This window comes from Lissotriton helveticus, chromosome 11 (genome assembly GCF_964261635.1).
Source record: "Lissotriton helveticus chromosome 11, aLisHel1.1, whole genome shotgun sequence".
Classification (NCBI taxonomy): Eukaryota; Metazoa; Chordata; class Amphibia; order Caudata; family Salamandridae; genus Lissotriton; species Lissotriton helveticus.
The window spans coordinates 236,215,490-236,233,939 of record NC_136072.1 but is presented as its reverse complement, the minus strand read 5'-3'; the positions used below and the strand labels follow the sequence as shown (position 1 = coordinate 236,233,939).

Here is an 18,450-nt window from a genome sequence, read left to right as displayed (position 1 = left end):
TGTTGCACACACTGGAGTTAGAATAGTAATTTTTACCCCTACACTATCCAACACTTACCTTCAATGCGATGTAATGGTATGCGTTGTAAAAGTATAATGCGATGTAATGGAATGCGCTGTAAAGATAGTTTTAAAAAATGCGTTGTAGTGACATGCGATGTAAAATCATGCGATGTAAAGGATGCTGCGATGTAAAAACTGCATTGTAAAAGCATGCGTTGTAAATGTATGCCTTGTAACGTCATACAACCATGAAGGTTGTCAACCTGAGCAGAAACTATTCACTCTTGAAAAGTACCAGATGCCTCGCAACACTGGCAACCTGTACATGTGAGGGTGAGAGATAGTAGGTTGCCATCCTGCCAGCACAAGAGCAAATCAGATCCCCAGTGGCGTAACACAGGCCCCTGCAGCCTCTGCGGCGCGGGGTACAAGCTTCCGGGGGGCCCCTTCAGCACAGTACTCTAGCCGGAGAGCTCCTAATCGAGTCCGGAGTGGGGCCCTCCACGTGCCTTGTAAGGGGCCCCATCAAGTTTCGTTACGCCACTGAGCTCCCCCATGTTACCATTGTGTCTCCACCCCTCCACGCGAGCCCAGTACTTTTTCTTAGATCCAAAGACCCTTACCCTTTGGAATTTAACATGAGGAGGTATACTCCTGCCCTGTTAGTATTTTCTATCAAATATCTTCCACTTTTATTATTAGTAGGACATGACATCCCATGGCTAAAAAGAAACAATGAGGTGAAGGGTGATTTACCATCCTTCCATTGTTTCAGCCGGGAGAGCAAGGAGAGGAGCAGACAGGCCAACCCCACTTTTTCCAAATGGCTTCAAGGTCAAAGGTGTCATGTACAAAAATTCTCTCAGTGCATGGCCAGGACCTAAGGAAGGACCCCAGTGGAGGTGAGAAGGGGTGCCAGGGCAGGGATAAGGAATTAGGGAACAGTGGACCCTGTGGAGTGAAACAGCGGTAAGGTGCTCAGCAGCAGAGACAAATTAAACACAGACCTAATGGTGGGAGAAAGAAAGACTTATGTTAGGTTTTGTGTAATGCTGTGTGTGTTTTTATTAAGCAAATCATCCGCCCAGGTGGTTTTTAGAAGTGTTGGAAACTTGACTGCCATAAAATAAGCAAATAAAATCACAAAACAAGAAGGCACTGTCTTGCTATCACTTTATATTAAAACCGTGTTGAGTTTGGTTGGAGGGGAACACATAATGTTTTTTGGCTTTTCTGAATTTAACTGGGTCAGTTTCCAGATGGATAGGAGCTGGAAAGGAATTCCATTGTGAGATTACAGCAACCTAAAAATGCCCTCCCAGTCCTTGTTGTGTACTAGAACTTAGGGGACTTTTAAAAGAGTTTAGGATCTAAGATTGTGAGAGTGGGTTTGCTTATTGAAATGACTAAATAATGGAGGATGTCTCTTCTGGTAGAATGCTATGTGTACAAGACAATAGACCCTGATTATGAGTGCTTCTGAGAACAGGTATTGTTCATCACACCCTTTAAATACCAATACCCTGGAGCGCGAAAATTAAACAGGTGCCATAAAGATCCTGTTACAAGTTTTCCCAGTTACAATGGGGAATACCAAGCACATTTTGACACTTTCTGCACCAAAACCCCTAGGGCCAGATGTAGGAAGCCTAATACCAGTCGGTAACGGCCGAAATTACCGAATTTCGGCCGTTACCGACCGGTATTAGGCTTTTCAGATGGAGGGGCCTAATTTACCGAATCGGTAATTTAAGAAATCGGTAAATTACTGAATTCTTAAATACCGATTCGGTAAATTACAGAATCCTTGATGTAGGAAGCCCTCAAGTGAGTGCTTTTCACTTGTAAGGATTCATTATTTACCACCAACTACAAGTTGGTGGTAAATATCGAAAACCCTAAAAAAAGCAATTTTGTGCCTTTTTTCAACTGTGCCATGTGGGCCACATGTGCACCCATGCACTATACAGGGATGCAACAGGGTGTCAATGTGACTCCCTGCCACCCTTGTAAATCTACCCCCTTTTACCGATTCGGTATTTACCAAATAGGTAATTCTCATTAATTCCTATGGGCCTCCTGGCCCATAGGAATGAATGGGGATTACCGATTCGGTAAATACCGATTCGGTATTTACCGAATTTTACCGATTCGGTAAAATTTACTGAATCATTTGCTACATATCATACCGATTCTAAAATACCTAATCGGTAAAATTCGGTATTTTAGAATCGGTAAATGATATTTAACTACATCTGGCCCCACATCTTTTATTATAGATGTGGTTAGTGTTAATGGAATACTTACAAGGGACATTAATATCATCTGCTCCTAAACCCAAGAAACTATTTCCGTGTTGGTTTGTGGCATAAATTGAGTTTAAAGACATTCTGAATAGGCAGTGTATCAATCAGGGAATTGTAAGTGCACTACTCACCCATGAGGGTCTTAAGGCACTGAGGAGGGGTCCGCAGATCTGTTTAGCCGAAGAGCCTGGTCTTGAGGGTCTTCCTGGAGGTGTTCAGGGAGGGAGCGCATCTGATGTCTGCCGGTAGCTCGTTCCAGGTCTTAGTTGCAATGTGAGAGAAGGATCTTCCACCTGCTCTTGCTCTGTGGATGCGCGGGGTTTCGGCCAGTGCGAGGTTGGATGATTCGAGGTTTCTTTTGGGTACGTGGAAGTTGATTCTGTCATTGAGGTATTTGGGTCCGTTGTTGTGTAGGCATTTGTAGGTGTGAGGGAGGATTTTGAAAGTAACTCTTTTCTCCATGGGGAGCCAGTGGAGACTTTGTAGGTGTTGGTTGTTGTGTTCGTGTCGCGGGATGAGGATGAGTCTGGCGGTGTTCTGTATTGTCTGGAGTTTGCAGAGTAGGGCCTTGTTGAGGCCGGTGTAGAGTGCATTTCCATAGTCCAGTCTGCTGCTGATGAGTGCGTGGGTGACTGTCTTTCTTGACTCAGGGGGGATCCACTTGAAGGTCTTGCGGAGGACGCGGAGGGTGTTGAAGCAGCTGGAGGTGACGGCGTTGACCTGTCGGTTCATTGTTAGTGATGAGTCGAGTGCAATGCAGAGGTTCTTGGTGTGGTCTGAGGGGGTAGGTGGGCTTCCGAGGGCAGTCGGCCACCAGGTGCTGTCCCATGCAGAAGGGGTGGTACCGAGGGCGAGGACTTCTGTCTTTTCGGCGTTTAGCTTCGGGCAGCTGTTGGTCATCCAGACTGCGATGTCTTGCATTCCTTTCTGGAAGCTGAGTTTGCAGTGGTGGGATCTTCGGTGAGGGAGAGGATGAGCTGGGTGTCATCGGCATAGGATTGATGTTGAGGCTGTGTTGTCGGATGATGGCTGTAAGGGGGGCCATGTAGATGTTGAAGAGAGTGGGGCTCAGTGATGAATGTGGGGTTGGAGAGGAAGGGTGGGAGTCTGATCCTTTGGCTTCTTCTGGTGAGGAATGATTGGATCCAGACCAGGGCTGTTCCTTGTACCTTGTATGCCTGCGTCATGTAGTCTGGGGACTAGTGTGCAGTGGGAGATTGTGTCGAAGGCCGCTGATAGGTTGAGTAGGATGAGGGCTGCGGAGTGGCCTTGGTCCAGGAGGGTGCGGATGTCTTCTGTGGCGGCGAGTAGGGCGGTCTCTGTGCTGTAGTTGCTTCGGAATCCGGATTGGGACGGGTCGCGGAAGGCGTTCTCTTCAATGAATCGTGTCAGTTTCCTGTTGACTGTTTTCTCTGCAACTTTGGCTGCGAATAGGAGGAGCGAGATGGGCCAATAGTTCTTGAGGTCAGTGGGGTCAGCTGTGGGCTCCTTGAGCACGGGTGCCGGACTTCTGCGTGCTTCCAGTCGTCTGTAAGGGTGTCTGTTTGAAGGTGGTGTTGATGGTGCATTGTCAAGTCAAGTCAAAAACTTTATTTCGGCTATACAGCCATAAAAGCACAAATAATTATAGCATTACATGTATTACAGGTGATTATAATGCACCACAATTGTGAGCTTAAAAATAATACATAATATCATTAGAACCGAGAGGGAAAATATGCTAAAAATTTATAAGAATTTTTCTGACCCCGCTACTAATCGTCACCCTGTATTTGACAGCCATATGTATCAATTATTACCAGATTATCTATAAACAGAAGTTAAGAAAGCATTATAAACAAAAGGAAAACATTAAAATAACAGAGCAATTTTCCTAGTTGGAGATATGTGCAAACTTAGCTTAGCAGCATAGTTAATTTGAGAACACAGTTAAATTGAATTTTTACCCAGCTCTTTTTTCTTTATGATGCCTCCACGTATACACCACATCCCGAATAAGAATCTAGAGGTGGCAAATATGAATAGTGGGTGTGTCGCATATTTTAGTAGCCTTAAGGCCTCAGTGTAGTTTCTAATTCCCAAATTTCTACAGAACTGGAGGACCCACTTGGAAATAGACCTTCTATAGGCAGGACAAAAAAGTAGAACATGAAGTTCTGTTTCTTTGGTCAGGGTACACCCGGGGCAATCTAATTTAGTAGCTCCCTTCCATTTGTTTGTAAGTGCTCGGAGCGGGAGCGCCCCATGTCTAATTGCAAAAACTATTTCTTTGCCATAAAAGGTTGGATGCTATCCAGGGCCAGCTCTAACTTGTATTGCTGTTTGACATCCAGAAACCTGGAGGTCAGACAGCATGCGTTCAAGCTCTGCGAAAGTAGGTCAAATGTATATTCTTTAAAAGCAAGGGATAAGGACTTTTTAAGAATGGAGGGCCAGGTCTCTTCTGGTGTTAGCCACATATTTGCCCTCCCCAATGCGTGGCATGTGTTCCTGATATGAGACAGCCATGGTATGTTCCCTGCTCCCAAATGGACATAACATCCTCGAGTTACTCCCTATAATTTTCTAACTCGGGCGTACTCCATAAGCGGCGCCAAAATAAGAGTGGGCGAGAAGCAATTAAATCGGTGATAGGGCCAATACCCAAATCCATCCTTAATGGTGTTAAGGGAGTACTCTTTGGAAGACCCAATAGCTGCCTAATGAAGGTGTTCTCTGTTACAGATAATGCATTAGACGGGCAGTGGCCCCAGAGTTCCGCTCCATATATTGACGCTCCCCTTGCTTGAATTTTGTATATTTCTGCAGGTGGGCCTACCACTTTTTGGTTACAGTTCTTATGTACTTTTAGAATGCCCCCTATGGACTGTGTTAAGTTTAGGTTGGCTTTCTTTACTTGGGTCCCCCAGTCCATATTATCATTAAGTGTGAGGCCCAGATAATCGAAGATGGACACCCTCTCCAAGGGCCAGCCTTCCATTTGGGGGTGTGGGCAGTTACTAGTATTAGCATGGAAGACCATGTATTTTGTTTTCTGGAGATTTATCTCCAAGTCCCTCTTCCTGCAAAATAGGCAGAACTCTTCCAGTACCCGCTGCAGACCCATAGGTGACTTGGACAGAAGCAGCGTATCGTCCGCAAACATTAAAGCCGGTATTTTGCGGTTCGCTAACCTCGGTGAATCTGTATCCTTCACTGCCAGTAGAGTTTCAATTAAACCGTTAAAAAAGAGGGAGAACAGAGTCGGTGCCAGCACGCATCCCTGTCTCACCCCTTTCTCTACAGGGAAGGGAGCTGTCAATTCCCCTTTCTTGATAAGTTCAAATCCTGTGCACACGTTGCGGAGTAATAGGTCCTGGTGTCAGAACCCAACAATTGAGACAATGTTCATGAAAGCTGAAGTAAAGAAGGTCAAAAATCCAACTTTGCGTAAAGGTAAGATTTATAAGTCAATCTTGATCAGTACATTTGACATGAACCAGCGGACACGTGTTTCGTCACACTGTGTGCAAGATGTGACTCTTCAGGGCTGGGAAGGACATAAAGGGAAAATAAATAGGGGGTAAACTGAAAAACTGATCTACAAACATTTAAATGGGTGATATGGTGAAATCAAAAGCTACCTGTCTGACCGTGGAGACCCTATGGTGTGTAGAGGCACGTTATAGTGACATCAAAACATAGATAAAGACCATAATGTTTAGTGAGGTGATATTGTGCGTCGAGATTCTCAACGTATGGGAAAAAGTTTCACACATGTTCAAAGTGAACGGTATTTAAATCACGAATATGCGAGTCCCTGATTCCAGGGTTCGCTCGAGAAGATAAAAAATATATACTAAATTCCGCAGTGTATAACTGAGTAACGAAATGTGGAACGTTTGTGAGGTACTAGACACAAAATATTAACAACTCTCGGTATCGGGTAAAGAAAACAAATCTTAACAATCGAAAAATAATATCGGTATAGGTAGAGGCCCATGACACCTACACCAGTTGGCAATGAGAGAGTGTGGTCATTTAGACAAATCATTAGAACAAGAAACATGTCCTAACAATAAAGCATTGCAAGTAGAGTGTACACGACGTACGAAAAGTGTAGGTTGTAGATACAGTGCATGGCATGTTCTTGACATCACAACATTATAGTGAGTAAGGGAAGTGAGTTAAGCGCGGAGGAAAGATAATAGTGGTGCATAGGTTGAAGGAGAAAGATATCGTGCCATATCATGAGAAGAGGGGGGCATATTACGCATGAGTCCTGGAATCGAAGTGATAAGTACTAGTGGAAAAGTACCTGTACGTTTCTTGCGTGGAAAGGTAAATCTGTAGAAGAAAGGAAACCCTAAGGCAGTACCGGTGTTAATTCCAACCCGGCTGCGACGGGTAGAGGATGATGCGGGTGAAAGGTAAGGATAACGGATCCCTGCTGGACGATGCGAAACAGCACGGGTGACTGAGGACGGATGCGTCCCAAGTAAAAGCTGCGGGTGTCTGAAATGGAACACGTGGGGGAATGTGAGGGTGTACAGACTTGGTATGTGTCCAAAACCTGCAGCGAGGGGCTGAAGTGGTGGCTTACCTGTAGTAGTAAATAAAGCACGGATCTGTGCGGCGAGCTGCTCGGGAAGATCCAGGTAGCGGATCACTCGGCATGGATATGCTTGCGAATGTCAATATCAAGAATCATCATGTTGGGCGTCGTGCGTGGCGTGGTGGGCGGGGCTGGCAGGGCGGAAGTGAGTGCCTCGCTAAGGGAACTAGAGCGTGAAATGAAAAGTGAGCAGTGGTGGGTAAACAGAAACGGACTCATGAGATAATACCACTTATGTAATTGATTGGACCACACTAGGTATGGATTAGTCAGAGGAAACACGAAAATTAAAATAAAGAACTACGATAGTATGTTACCGAATCACAAGATATGAAAAAAACGCGCATGGGCGCTAGTGCAAAGGTCCCACCATACCAAGGGAATCTAGTGGGCCGGAGAAGGGAACGCAAAATTAAGAGTCAAGACTGATTTAATAATCCAGGGGATAGTGGATTAAAAATACGCAAAGAAAAGGGGGTCATGGGTGGTGTCAAGGGGAAAGAGGAGAGGGAAGACAGAGCAAGTTTTGAAGATGGCTACAAACAACAGAGACGATACAGAGTATTAAGAGCACCAACAAGTCCATGTGGGGTACGTTAGCCAAAGTGCAATACATAGAATGTATAGGAACAACCCATGGGGAGGAAATACAAGGCTGTGATTAGTACATATGGCATAAGACATCATATTTGAACTTATCTGTTTGGTGTCCCACACTACTGCAGGGGTTGTTTTGCTGTCTGGGTTTGTTGCCCCTGACCTGTTGGCACCGTGTAACTTTGAATCAGAAATCTCACTCAGAATCGCACACGCTCAAGTGCCAGATCTTCCTGTCCATTAACCCAAACCCATCCTCTTTACTCATACAATTCCCCTTTCTTGCCATATCTTATTCTCGCATAGGTGTCTTTGTGTAGGCGCTTCAGCTGATGGCAAAGATATACTGGTACTCCCATGTCGTGGAGTAGGCCCCATAGCTGATCGCGCTGCACCATATCGAATGCAGATTTAAGATCCACAAAGGTTAGGTAAAGACTGCCACCCTCCAAGATTACAGTTTTCCAATGGATCAATTGCAATCTGAAGATCTGATCAATGGTAGAGGTTTTTGACCTAAAACCAGCTATTAGGGGAAGTAATACATTCTTTTCATCCATCCAGGATTGCAATCGGCCCAGGAGAACACTGGCAGATATATTTTGAGTAACATCAATAATGCTTGATGGCCGATAGTTAGCCGGATTGAGCGGGGAGCCTTTTTTATAGATAGGAATAATTTCTGTGCCTGCCCAAGTCAGAGGGAGCGCCATACCTTGAAGGATGGCGTTGAATAGTGTCCGTAGGTAGGGTGCCCATACTACTTGTTCATTTCTAAACAGGTCACCGGGGATTCTATCCAGCCCTGGTGCCTTGTTTGGTAGCAATTTGCCCAGCGCCAAAAAACCTCTGCCAATGTGCAGGGTGGTGCGCCAATGTTTGAGGGGATTTGATCATTAACTTGTGTCCTATCTGCTGCATCTCCATCTAAAAGCCTTGAATATAAAACTTTAAGATGGGATCTCCAAACTTCTTCCCCCAAGTTTGGTTCGATTGCTGAGTTGCCTTTGGATTTTCCAGTTTTCACTAGATTCCAAAGCTTTCTTGATTGTTTCCCATTTATCGATCTCCCACGTTGCTTTGGCTTCAGCTAGAGTTTTTTTAATATTGTGCCCTGGTTTCTTTGATACATAGGTTGTCATTATCCTTAATCTCCAGTAAAAGAGCGCGCTTGGCTTCCCGGCACACTTTATTATACCAGGGGTGTTTAGGTTTGAGGTCAGATCTATTATCATTTTCACCGTTATAAAAAAAGTCATATCACATATCCTGGTGGTTCTTGCCTAATACCAGCAGGGATTCAGAGCCTCGACTATTTTCAGAGACTGCAAATGCATTTTCTAAAAAGGGAATCATTTGTTTATACATGGTGGCCATTTTTCCGTTGATTGTGCAAATGTTCCCCAGCGTACTCTTCTACCTCCTTCCGTCGCGATTAAATTTGGGACAAATTGTGTTGGCTTGCTCTGATCATTCTTGGGCTGCGGTAAGTCTATGTCTAACACCAATGGATTATGGTCACTTTCACATTGAGATTTAACCGAAAAGTCTATAATTCTGTGCCATATCTCAACATCTACCAAGATATAATGAATTGTGGATTCCTGTCCTAATTTATGAAGTAGGATTTCCCGGACTGTGGGAGGAGAAACAACCATTACATGCCCTGAGCGAGTGGCTAAATGTAAGTGAGTTCACTTGGAGAACAAGAGAGGTCCACCCCCTTATTGGGTAGATGTTACATTCAGGAATTGCCCAAACCGAATCTTCCTCACTTGTAATAGTAGTAATTATGCCATTAAGGGGTTCAAAATGACAATTAAAATCCCCTCCAATGATCACATGTGTAGACTCAGGTAGTGTGTGGAGGAAAGTGGCCAAGCAGTCTAAGTTCTGTGAGATTTGCCCCTGCCTGACTGGACGAGAGTAAATGTTGATAATAGCCATCTATGGAGAGTTGTAAAAAGAGAGAAGGATACACAAAATATCAGGGGAGAAGGGTGTCTATCATCTTAATATTGCAGCCCAGCGGAGTACAGACCCAAATACAAACGCCCCCTGAGGGTCTCCCCCTTGACCCCTGGATGGCTGGGATACCATATGCAACATATCCTACTCTGTGCAAGGCTGCTGTTGACCACGTTTCATAGAAAAGACATAGCTCGTGGGTATCTATGTAACCTCCCCAATCAGGGAGATCCATTTTGGAGATAAGACCAGTAATGTTCCAGGATAAGATCTTGGTGTGCTGTGTTTCTTCTACAATTACAGTCTGTGTGTGCAAGGGGCACCCCTCCTGTTGTATTGCTTGGTGCAAAGTCCCCGCCTGTTCCAGTGTGGTGCAATCAAAATCCCCAGGAGTCTTGGCAAAGGCACCAGGAGTACTAACTGCTGGTGTAACCTCATAGGTTTTCTCGAAAACTGATCAACAAACTCAAGTCTTTCACAATTTTGGGTCTCAACTGGCTGGTTATCCATATGGATCAGATATTTAACGGTAGGGTTTAGTCAACCAACCAGAACTAGGGCACTAAATCTGTTGCTGACGGGAATGTTAAATGGCCTGGGGATTTCAGAACCCCTGCCCATATTTAGCAAGTTTCCAGTCTGAGCTCTTATTTCCCACTTTTTATATACACTTCCCACTCTATCTAGCAAGGGGCTGGGGGGATAAATAACCTAAGAAGAGTGTCTGAATGCCACTGGTCTCCCTGGGTAATCCCCATTCGAGAATGTGTTGGACCACCCTGCTGTCTCTAAAATGAATCAAGACACAATCCCCTGGAATTTCTTCCCACCTCTGCCCAGCCAGATAACCCTACGTGTAAATAGGATTTTGCTATGTATTAAATAGGGGAGTGGTCTGTGTTTATTTAACCAATAAGTGATTTTATTCTTCAATTCAGAATATGACTCCCCACAACCTATTTTCAGCTCTGGTACTCCAGCTAGTATGACAACACAGGGAGTAGAGGCTGGAGGCAGATCTATGCAGGGCAAAGTGGAATTTGTTTCCCTTGACTTAGATTGAGATGTCTTCCTGTTGTCTCCTTTACAATTTCTAGGTGGATAATATTCGGCTGGCAGGCCTGAAGTTGTTGCCATAGCCCTAGAACCATGTGCGTTATCTACAAAGTGAGACGCCCTATGTTGGAGAATAACTGTAACTGGGGCCTGGTGTTGTTGGGCTAAGGGAATAATCCCAGTAGGTACATTCATATGTGCTGTTAGTTTTTGCCCTTCAGGGAGGGGTAGCGCAGAAGAAGCAGGTAGAATCACATGGCTTTTTTGTGGAACAGTGACTTGGTCTGTGGATTTAGTGGATTCAATAGTGAGCAAGATGGTATCGATTTTACTCCCCCAAGAATCTACCAATGAGGTCATTTTATCAATACGTCTCATTGTAACTTCTAGTTCAGATTTTATAAGCTGTTCGAAGTATGCTTTGAGCTCTGTTGCTAGATGTGATGCCCATACCGGTGACTCCACTGATTTTTTGCTACTTTCGTCAGCTACATATCCCTCAGGCAGTTGATTTAACACCACCATGGGAGTATGATTCACATGTTTCCCTCCCTTGTGTTCTTTTTGCTTCCGAGGTGCTCCTTTCCTTTTTGCCCCTCCCCCCATGTCAGTTTTGCTAGAGTTGTCTGGGACTATATTTTCTTGTACAAACGATGAGTCAAGGGTGGTGGGGACATCTAATGTTTGGGAAGAGTAGAGTACTTCTTACTCCATAATTAATGAGGTTCTTGGAACCATTGGTGTTAAAGAGTGGCGTCTCTCAGTGCGTTCTATTTCACTGATGACAGCTCCTATTGCCTGCTGCAACATTTTATCAATAGCTGTGGGTTGGGCAGAAGGCGTTTGCACAGGGGCTTTCTGCCTAGTGTTTGACCTTATGGGCTGGGGAGTGTTGTTCCCTATACTTGTTTAATATCTAAGCCTCCCCAGGCCACAACAGGCTAACAAGTGTTATTCAATTGGGTAGAGCAAGCGTTCTCCCCACTATACTTCGAATATTTAAATCTAGGACTTCACTCTATAGGGTCCCCCAAAGAATCTCCCTAATTCAACAGCACACTGAAGAAGCTAATGCACAAACATTAAACATTAGAGCTCACGTGGATCCCAATAACAGGGGGGTGGCCCAGCCCAGCCCAGCCTCAATTGGTCTCGGATGGGCTCTGATGGGCCCGCCCTTGGCCCAGGCTTCGCCCGGCACGTTCCGCGCTGCGGGGATAGAGGCTGCGCTTCATGCGCACAGATGATCCGGTGCCCCCCCCCTCATCAGGAACACCTGAAGCGCCTCACGTTTCACCCTGGATGTTGTAGTTCAATAGGGTGTTAACTGCGAGCACCAGCAGCGCCGGGAGCAGAGTATTACCCTGGGACAGCGGTCCCACCACGTAGGGCGTCAGCAACAGGGAAAAAGAGTCACCAGAGAGGAGCATGGGCAAGCACAGCAGAAAACCCATTGTAGTTCGGGTGCGACGGTGGCCGCAGCTCTGTGGTAGATGTGATGGGGGCAGGGGGCAGTGGGGACCCCCGAGTGGATGCTTTTCATGGGTAAGGCAGTGTCTTCGGCCGTGATCAGTGTCCAGTTGGAGATGATGGGCTGGCTGGTGTTTCTGGTGGGGGGGCACCTGTGGCGCCTGGTGGATGGTCGATGAAGTTGTCGTAGAGGTTTTTGATCTTTTGGTGAAAATAGGTTCCAAGCTTGTCGCAGAGGTCTTGGGATGGGGTGATGTCTGTAGCTTCGCTGAGTGGGTTGGTGAATTCTTGAATGACACTGAAAAGTTCCTTGGAGTTGGTGGAGTTGGCCAGGATTTTGTTGTGGATGAAGTTCCTCTTGGTGGCTCTGATCAGGTTGTAGTAGTCCATCATGGCGTCGTTGTAGGTGGTGTGGTTTTCGGTTGTCTTGGTGTTTTTCCAGTTCTTCTCCAGGTGTCTGCAGGGCTTCTTGGAGAGTGGTGGTGAACCGGCGGCTCTCCTAGGGTGTTTCCTGTCAGGGTTGCCTAGCAGGGCGAGCTTGTCTGCGCAGATGGAAATCCAAGTGTGGAGTTCTCTGGCTGCGTCGTTTGTGTCGGGTGCCCAGGTGTTGTTGTCTTGGGTGAGGGTGGAGTTAAGTTGCTCATCGGTAAACTTGCTCCAGTTCCTTCGTGGTGGGCGTTGGGCTTGTTTGGGTGCCTTTGGTTTGTTGATGGTGAAGTGTACGCAATGGTGGTCAATCCATGGTGGCTGCATTGTAAATTGGATGCTGTTTCCTGCCGCAAAGATGGGGTCGAGGGTGTGTCCTGCTCTGTGGGTCGGTGTGTTGATGAGTTGTTTAAGTTCGATGCTGGCGAGGTTGTCACAAAGGATAGTGGCATTGGGGTCACTGAGGTTGTCGAGGTGGAAGTTCAGGTCTCCAATGAGTATGTAGTTTTATGAGGTGATGGCGTGGGGTGCGATGAAGTCAGTAATGGTGGTGGCAAAGGGTGTTCGGGGGCCAGGAGGTCTGTACACGAGGGTTCCTCAGAGTGTGGCTTTGGGGGTGGTCTGGATCTGGAAGTGCAGGTGTTCAGCGAAGGGGAAGCTTTCGCTGGAGGTGGTGAGGTGGAGGGTGGTCTTGTGGGTGATGGCAAGGCCCCCTCCTGGGTGGGTGGGGCGGTCTTTTCTCTGGATCTTGTATCCGTCTTGGATGGCGGTGCTGTTGTTGGGGGCGGAGGATGCGTTGGTCCAGGTCTCGCTGAAGAAGGCAATGTCGGGCGAGAGAGAGTCGCGTAGGTTCCAGATTTCCATGGCATGTTTGTGTACGGAGCATACTTTGAGGAGGATGCATTTTAGGGTGTCGCTGGTGCTGGCGTCTGCAGTGTTGGAGGCCGGGGTAGCCGTGAGGGTCTGGCGGAAGTGGAGACAGGAGAACTGGCCGTAGGTCATGTTCGGCGAGGGCTGTCGGCATTCTCTAAGTCTTCCAGGGTTGAGTGCGAAGAGGGTGGTAGTGCTGTAGTGATGGGTAGTGGGAGGTCCAGGATTTCTGGTGCTAGCCGACGGGCGCAGATGGGTTTGCCTTTGGTGCGCCCACTGCATGCTTCCGCCCTCCCGCCATTAAGTAGGGGAGGTGGGAGGGAGGAGAGGGGGAATTCTTGGTAGGAATTCCGAGGGGGATTTATGGGGGGGAATTCCAGGGGGAGGGGCCGCAGTGGCGAAAGGCGAAAGGAACAGGCAGGCACGAGAAAATAAAAACAGTGTGGAATTAGAGCAAGACACTGGTGGGCACAATAACAGTGGCAAACAGGAAAACAATTAAGAAAAAAAATGCTGAGAAAGGTTATGGTGGTTGCAGGCAGTCTGGTCCTAGTTGGAGCGGGCAGCAGGCTCCGGAGCGGGCAGCAGTCTCGAACCTCCCAAGGAAGAGGTCAGCTTCTGGAGGAAGAGATGGCACTGCAAAGCTGCGGGGAGAGAGTGGACCAAGACCGAGGGTCAGAGGGCTTACTCCAGTAGCAGTAGCTATCAGTAGTGCAGCACGTGCTGTGGCCTGCAGACTTATGGGTCTCTGGAGTTCACAGCATCCAAATGAAAGCTGTTTTTTGTGCTATACAATGGAATGGGTAGCCCTTGTTCCCTTTTCTCATCATGGCCCCCTTGCTGTGCAACTGATCCTAGGGCTAATTCAAAGTATTTTTTTCTGGAAAAAAATGCCTTTTCCACTCCCCTGGAACAGTTAGGGTAATTCTGTCTAGCAGGTTTTCCAGTAGTGGAGAGCAAAAAATACTGTGTGGTTTTTAAGGGGAAATGCAATGTTTGTGGCATTCCAATAATGTTGCCTTCCTACCTGAACAGGCCAATAAGGCTGGGAACTCACTTAATTGACTTTATCTATTACTTGAAAATGTTACATAAATAGGTTCAAACAGGAGCAAAGTAATATATGCTTTTTGTTTGGAATAACCACATAACTATAGCTTTGGTATCACTAAATTGCAAACCGACATTTAAAGCTGAACTGACCCCATCTTAGTTCCAGTGACTGTAGGGCAGGGGCAGAGGCAGTGCTCAGCAGGCACTGGAAGCTGGGCTAAGTTACATGGTGTAGACAAAGGCCACACACATTTCACTAGCTATGGATGACCACTTGGGACAGGATGTGAATAAAGGCCAGGTACAAAGCCAAAAACAGAGGTGAGTGTCCTGCAAGTACTGGTGGCAGGGGTACAGCCAAATTCTGAAAATGTATTATTATTGTATTGTATTGTAATTGCATTTATATAGCGCTTACTACCCCTGACGAGGCGTCAAAGCATTTTTTTGACAAGTAGCACGCTACTCCGGGACCCATAAATGATTACGGTTGAATTAGTATAGAGAAATATGAAAGTCATGTGAGTGGTTGATAGGTTAGTCAGTTATTTGGATTCAGAAGGATAGCGGAGGGATAGAAGAGAGAAAAAGCTTTGCATTTATATAGCTCTTGCTACCCCTGATGGTGTGTTGAAGCGCTTTTTTCTGTGAGTAGCACACTGCTCTGGAACCCATAAAGGTTTAGTGGTGAATTAGTACAGTGAAATATGAAAGTAATTTGAGTGGTGCATATTAATCTGTTATTTGGATTGAGAAGGATGGCGAGGAATAGAATAGAGAAAAAGGTTTGCAAAAGTTTGCATTTATATAGTGCTTGTTACCCCCCAAAAAACCCAAAGTATATAATTGTAAAACTCAAAACACTTAACTGAGTATATTTATGTTGGGCAACAGTATCAGTGTAACTAAGATGAGTAAGTAACTAACTAATTTGATGAATAAACCATTATAATGAATAGGCAGGCCTCTGCCTAGGGAATAACAGTGGGAAAAAAACTATGGGTTGAAATGCTATCCCGGGCGAAAGCGGTGGTTAGACAATTTTCAAACATTCTTTCTGTCACCTTGTGTGTGTTCGATATTACACCCTAAGTGGTTAAGGGTATGCCCTGATGTGAGTTCCTTGCTTCCGGTGCCCAGGATCAAGCTCCACCCTACTGACAAGACCTAATAAGGCCAAAACCTGTCTGTAGTTGCTTTTGGTCCCTCCTGAAGAGGCCCTCATCTGGTAGTTCATGGATGACTGTTCCAAGGGGAGCAGGGTCAGCACTGAATTGCAAAGGATGGACCTCAATCTAGAATGGTAGAGTGGGTGAAAAACAATAGGTTGTAATTACACCCCAAGTGATTCCTAGCTGCTAGATTATTTGCAAGCGCTTCTCCCATCACCTTTTGTGTGTTTAAAAATAAATAATTCCCTTCTTCAATTAAGTGGTTATTATAGTTAGCTAGCATGACACACCTTTGTAACACAAATGGCTCAATTTCTGTTGAATGGATTTACCCCAAAATACTAAAAACTGTACTCTGAGTCAAATTCTGCTTTCGTGCAAAGTTTGGGGTAATTATGTTCCTCGGTTTTGGCTGCTGCTGTGTACAAACTTCCCTGTTGAGGTTGGAGTGTAAATACTGCTTTTAATCTCTCTGTCTAATAGTCACTTTACTCCTCCTCCCTGATGGATCTGCGCAAAAGTGGACATGTGACTGGGTAACTACGAGTTTCCAGTGTCTTGAGGCCCAGAATTATCAGGTCTGCAAACTCCGAACAGGCCTCAAAACATCAGACCCAGGGATGGCCCTTAACCCGTTTACCGTGGTGATTATTTCGCCACAGTGCGGGTGTTCCACGGAGTGGGCGGGGCTGCGTCTGCCGTTGGCCGTTCGCAGCACCAGTGAGGTAGTGTTTGCGACGGCCGACGGGAGCATGGAAGGGGTTAATCGGATAGATCGGGATTCGGGACAGTACACTGGGTGGAAATAAAATTTGGTGTTTGTTGTGGGGCAGGGAATCATTGCGGTGTGACGACAGGAGGTGTGAGGAAGATGGTAGTAGGGCAGGCGTTCAAAGGGGGGTTAACAATTACACTAAGGGACATTAAGGGCCGATTACAAGGTCTTTTCCAGGCCCTAATGAAGAGCAAGTGGGACGGGTCAGATGTTGTTTGTATGAGCCCCTCAGAATATTTGCGCCCCGGGCCTGCGCCCAGCTTGCCCCTGTCCTTGGCCGGCCCTGCTAGAGTTTCAAGTAGAGTTGCAGGGACTGTGGTAGCTGCTGCACAAGGCCCCGACCTGCCCGCGTAAGCAGCATGTGGGTGCAGAACCCCCCCCAAAGCTAAAGCTATTCTCTCCTCCCACCGCCCCACCTCCTGACCCCCACACCAAGACCCAGAGAAAACACCTACCCACATATTTACCACTTGTTCTAAAGAGGTAATAAATATGTGCATATTTGGGTGTGTTATTTTAACTAAAAGGGGGAAACATCCCCCGAATTGGACCCGGTGTTTCCAGGCCTGCAGGGTTCCCTTTTTCAGGGCGATAACTCGTTTTTAGTGGAAGTAGATGTGGGGACACAGGGAAAATTAGAGATTCTATCTCACCAGTATCCCCCACATACATCCAGGCAACTCATATGAGACCTTGAAATTCTGTAGAGTAATACTTTAGAGTTCCTTGGTATTTATAGCTGCCTTAATAGCCATGACTCTCCCCACGACTTCCTTTAACATCTGGTAGGTGCATGTGTTCAACTTTTTCAAAAGAAATTGAAATGCATGATTCTACTCATACTTACAATGTATGTATTTTACTTACAGATGCTCATAGTAGCCGCACTCCTCCTCACTGTGGAACAGTACACATGCTTCGCCTGCTGTTGCTACCCCAGGAAAGGCTGCAGCCCAAGATGTTCGGTAATTTATCATCCTATCTTTGTTTGCATCATTCCATGATCTACTAATAATGTTTGCAGAGATTCGTGTTTACATTTTAACATTTCAAAACATGCAGATACTGGCTTGACACTTTTATTTGTGAAATATGCACATGTCTCAGAATTATTTGATTACATAGCCTCCGATTGTCAGAACACCATTAACAATGTTTGTATGGGCCAAAGTGATGCAGGCATTTGGTTGGGCTTCAAATAAGTATATAGTTTTATGTAAACTTTAAACAGTAAAGTATAGCCCATACACACGTGCATCCTCCCCCCGAATGGTCTAACTGCCAACAATGCACAATATGTGTTACAGCACCTGGATAAAGTAAAATGTTCAAATGTATAAATAATTTTACCACATTGTCCGTCTCAGTCTTTGGTTGATAAGGTGAGCCCACATCAGCACTCAGGCCCTCATAGAGAGTTTATATACTTATTTATATAACACCTATATCGACCCCCGAAGGGGTATCTCTGCGCTTTGGACGGGCAGCATGGATGTAATGCAACTTCAACTGGATCAAGAACAGAAAAGAGTTGTCTTGAGCAGCTTCCTGAATTTCAAATGATCAGGGAATTGTCTCAAGAGTATGAGGAGCTCATTCCAATAGCGGGGCCAAGATGAGAAAGGGCCTTTCCCCCTGATCTAGCCTTCCTAACTCGAGGAACCACAAGAAGATGTTTGGAGCCCGAGCGAAGAGATCTGGAAGGTAGGTATGGTGTACATTTTTAAAAGAGGTTGGTGGGGCCTAGATTAAACAACGCCTTATGGATGGTGCAGCAAACTTTGAATCTTACCCGTTGGCGAATAGGAAGCCAGTGAAGTTGCAAGAGAAGAGGGCGGGAGGCAGTCCTGGGGGCGGGGGCATTGAGGACCAATCATGGACTACCTGCAGTCTGCTGAGCGAAGCCTCATTGGCGGAGATCAGCAGACTGTTGCAGTAGTCCAGACGGCTTAGTACAAGTGCCTGAGTCAGAGTTTTCAGAGTTGATTCTGGAAGCAGAGGAAAGACTCAACGGAGCAGGCCCATTGTATGGAAACAGGAGCCAGCTGTCTGAGCATCATGATCCTTCAGAGTAAGGGCTTGATCCAAACGGATGGCCAAGTTCTTAACAGTTATCAGTTTATCGGAAATACTACATCAGGTAATTACAGTCCTCAGTTA

At 46.0% G+C, this 18,450-nt stretch overlaps 1 protein-coding gene across 1 annotated transcript in view; it reads left to right on the top strand.

The window, feature by feature from the left end:
- The window catches only part of TM4SF18 (transmembrane 4 L six family member 18), a 180,038-nt gene that overhangs the window by 50,677 nt on the left and 110,911 nt on the right, over positions 1 to 18,450 (top strand). The window contains exon 2 of the mRNA XM_078666354.1: positions 17,160 to 17,255. Coding sequence (XP_078522480.1) covers positions 17,160 to 17,255 — 96 coding nt within the window. The remainder of the gene's footprint in view (positions 1 to 17,159; positions 17,256 to 18,450) is intronic.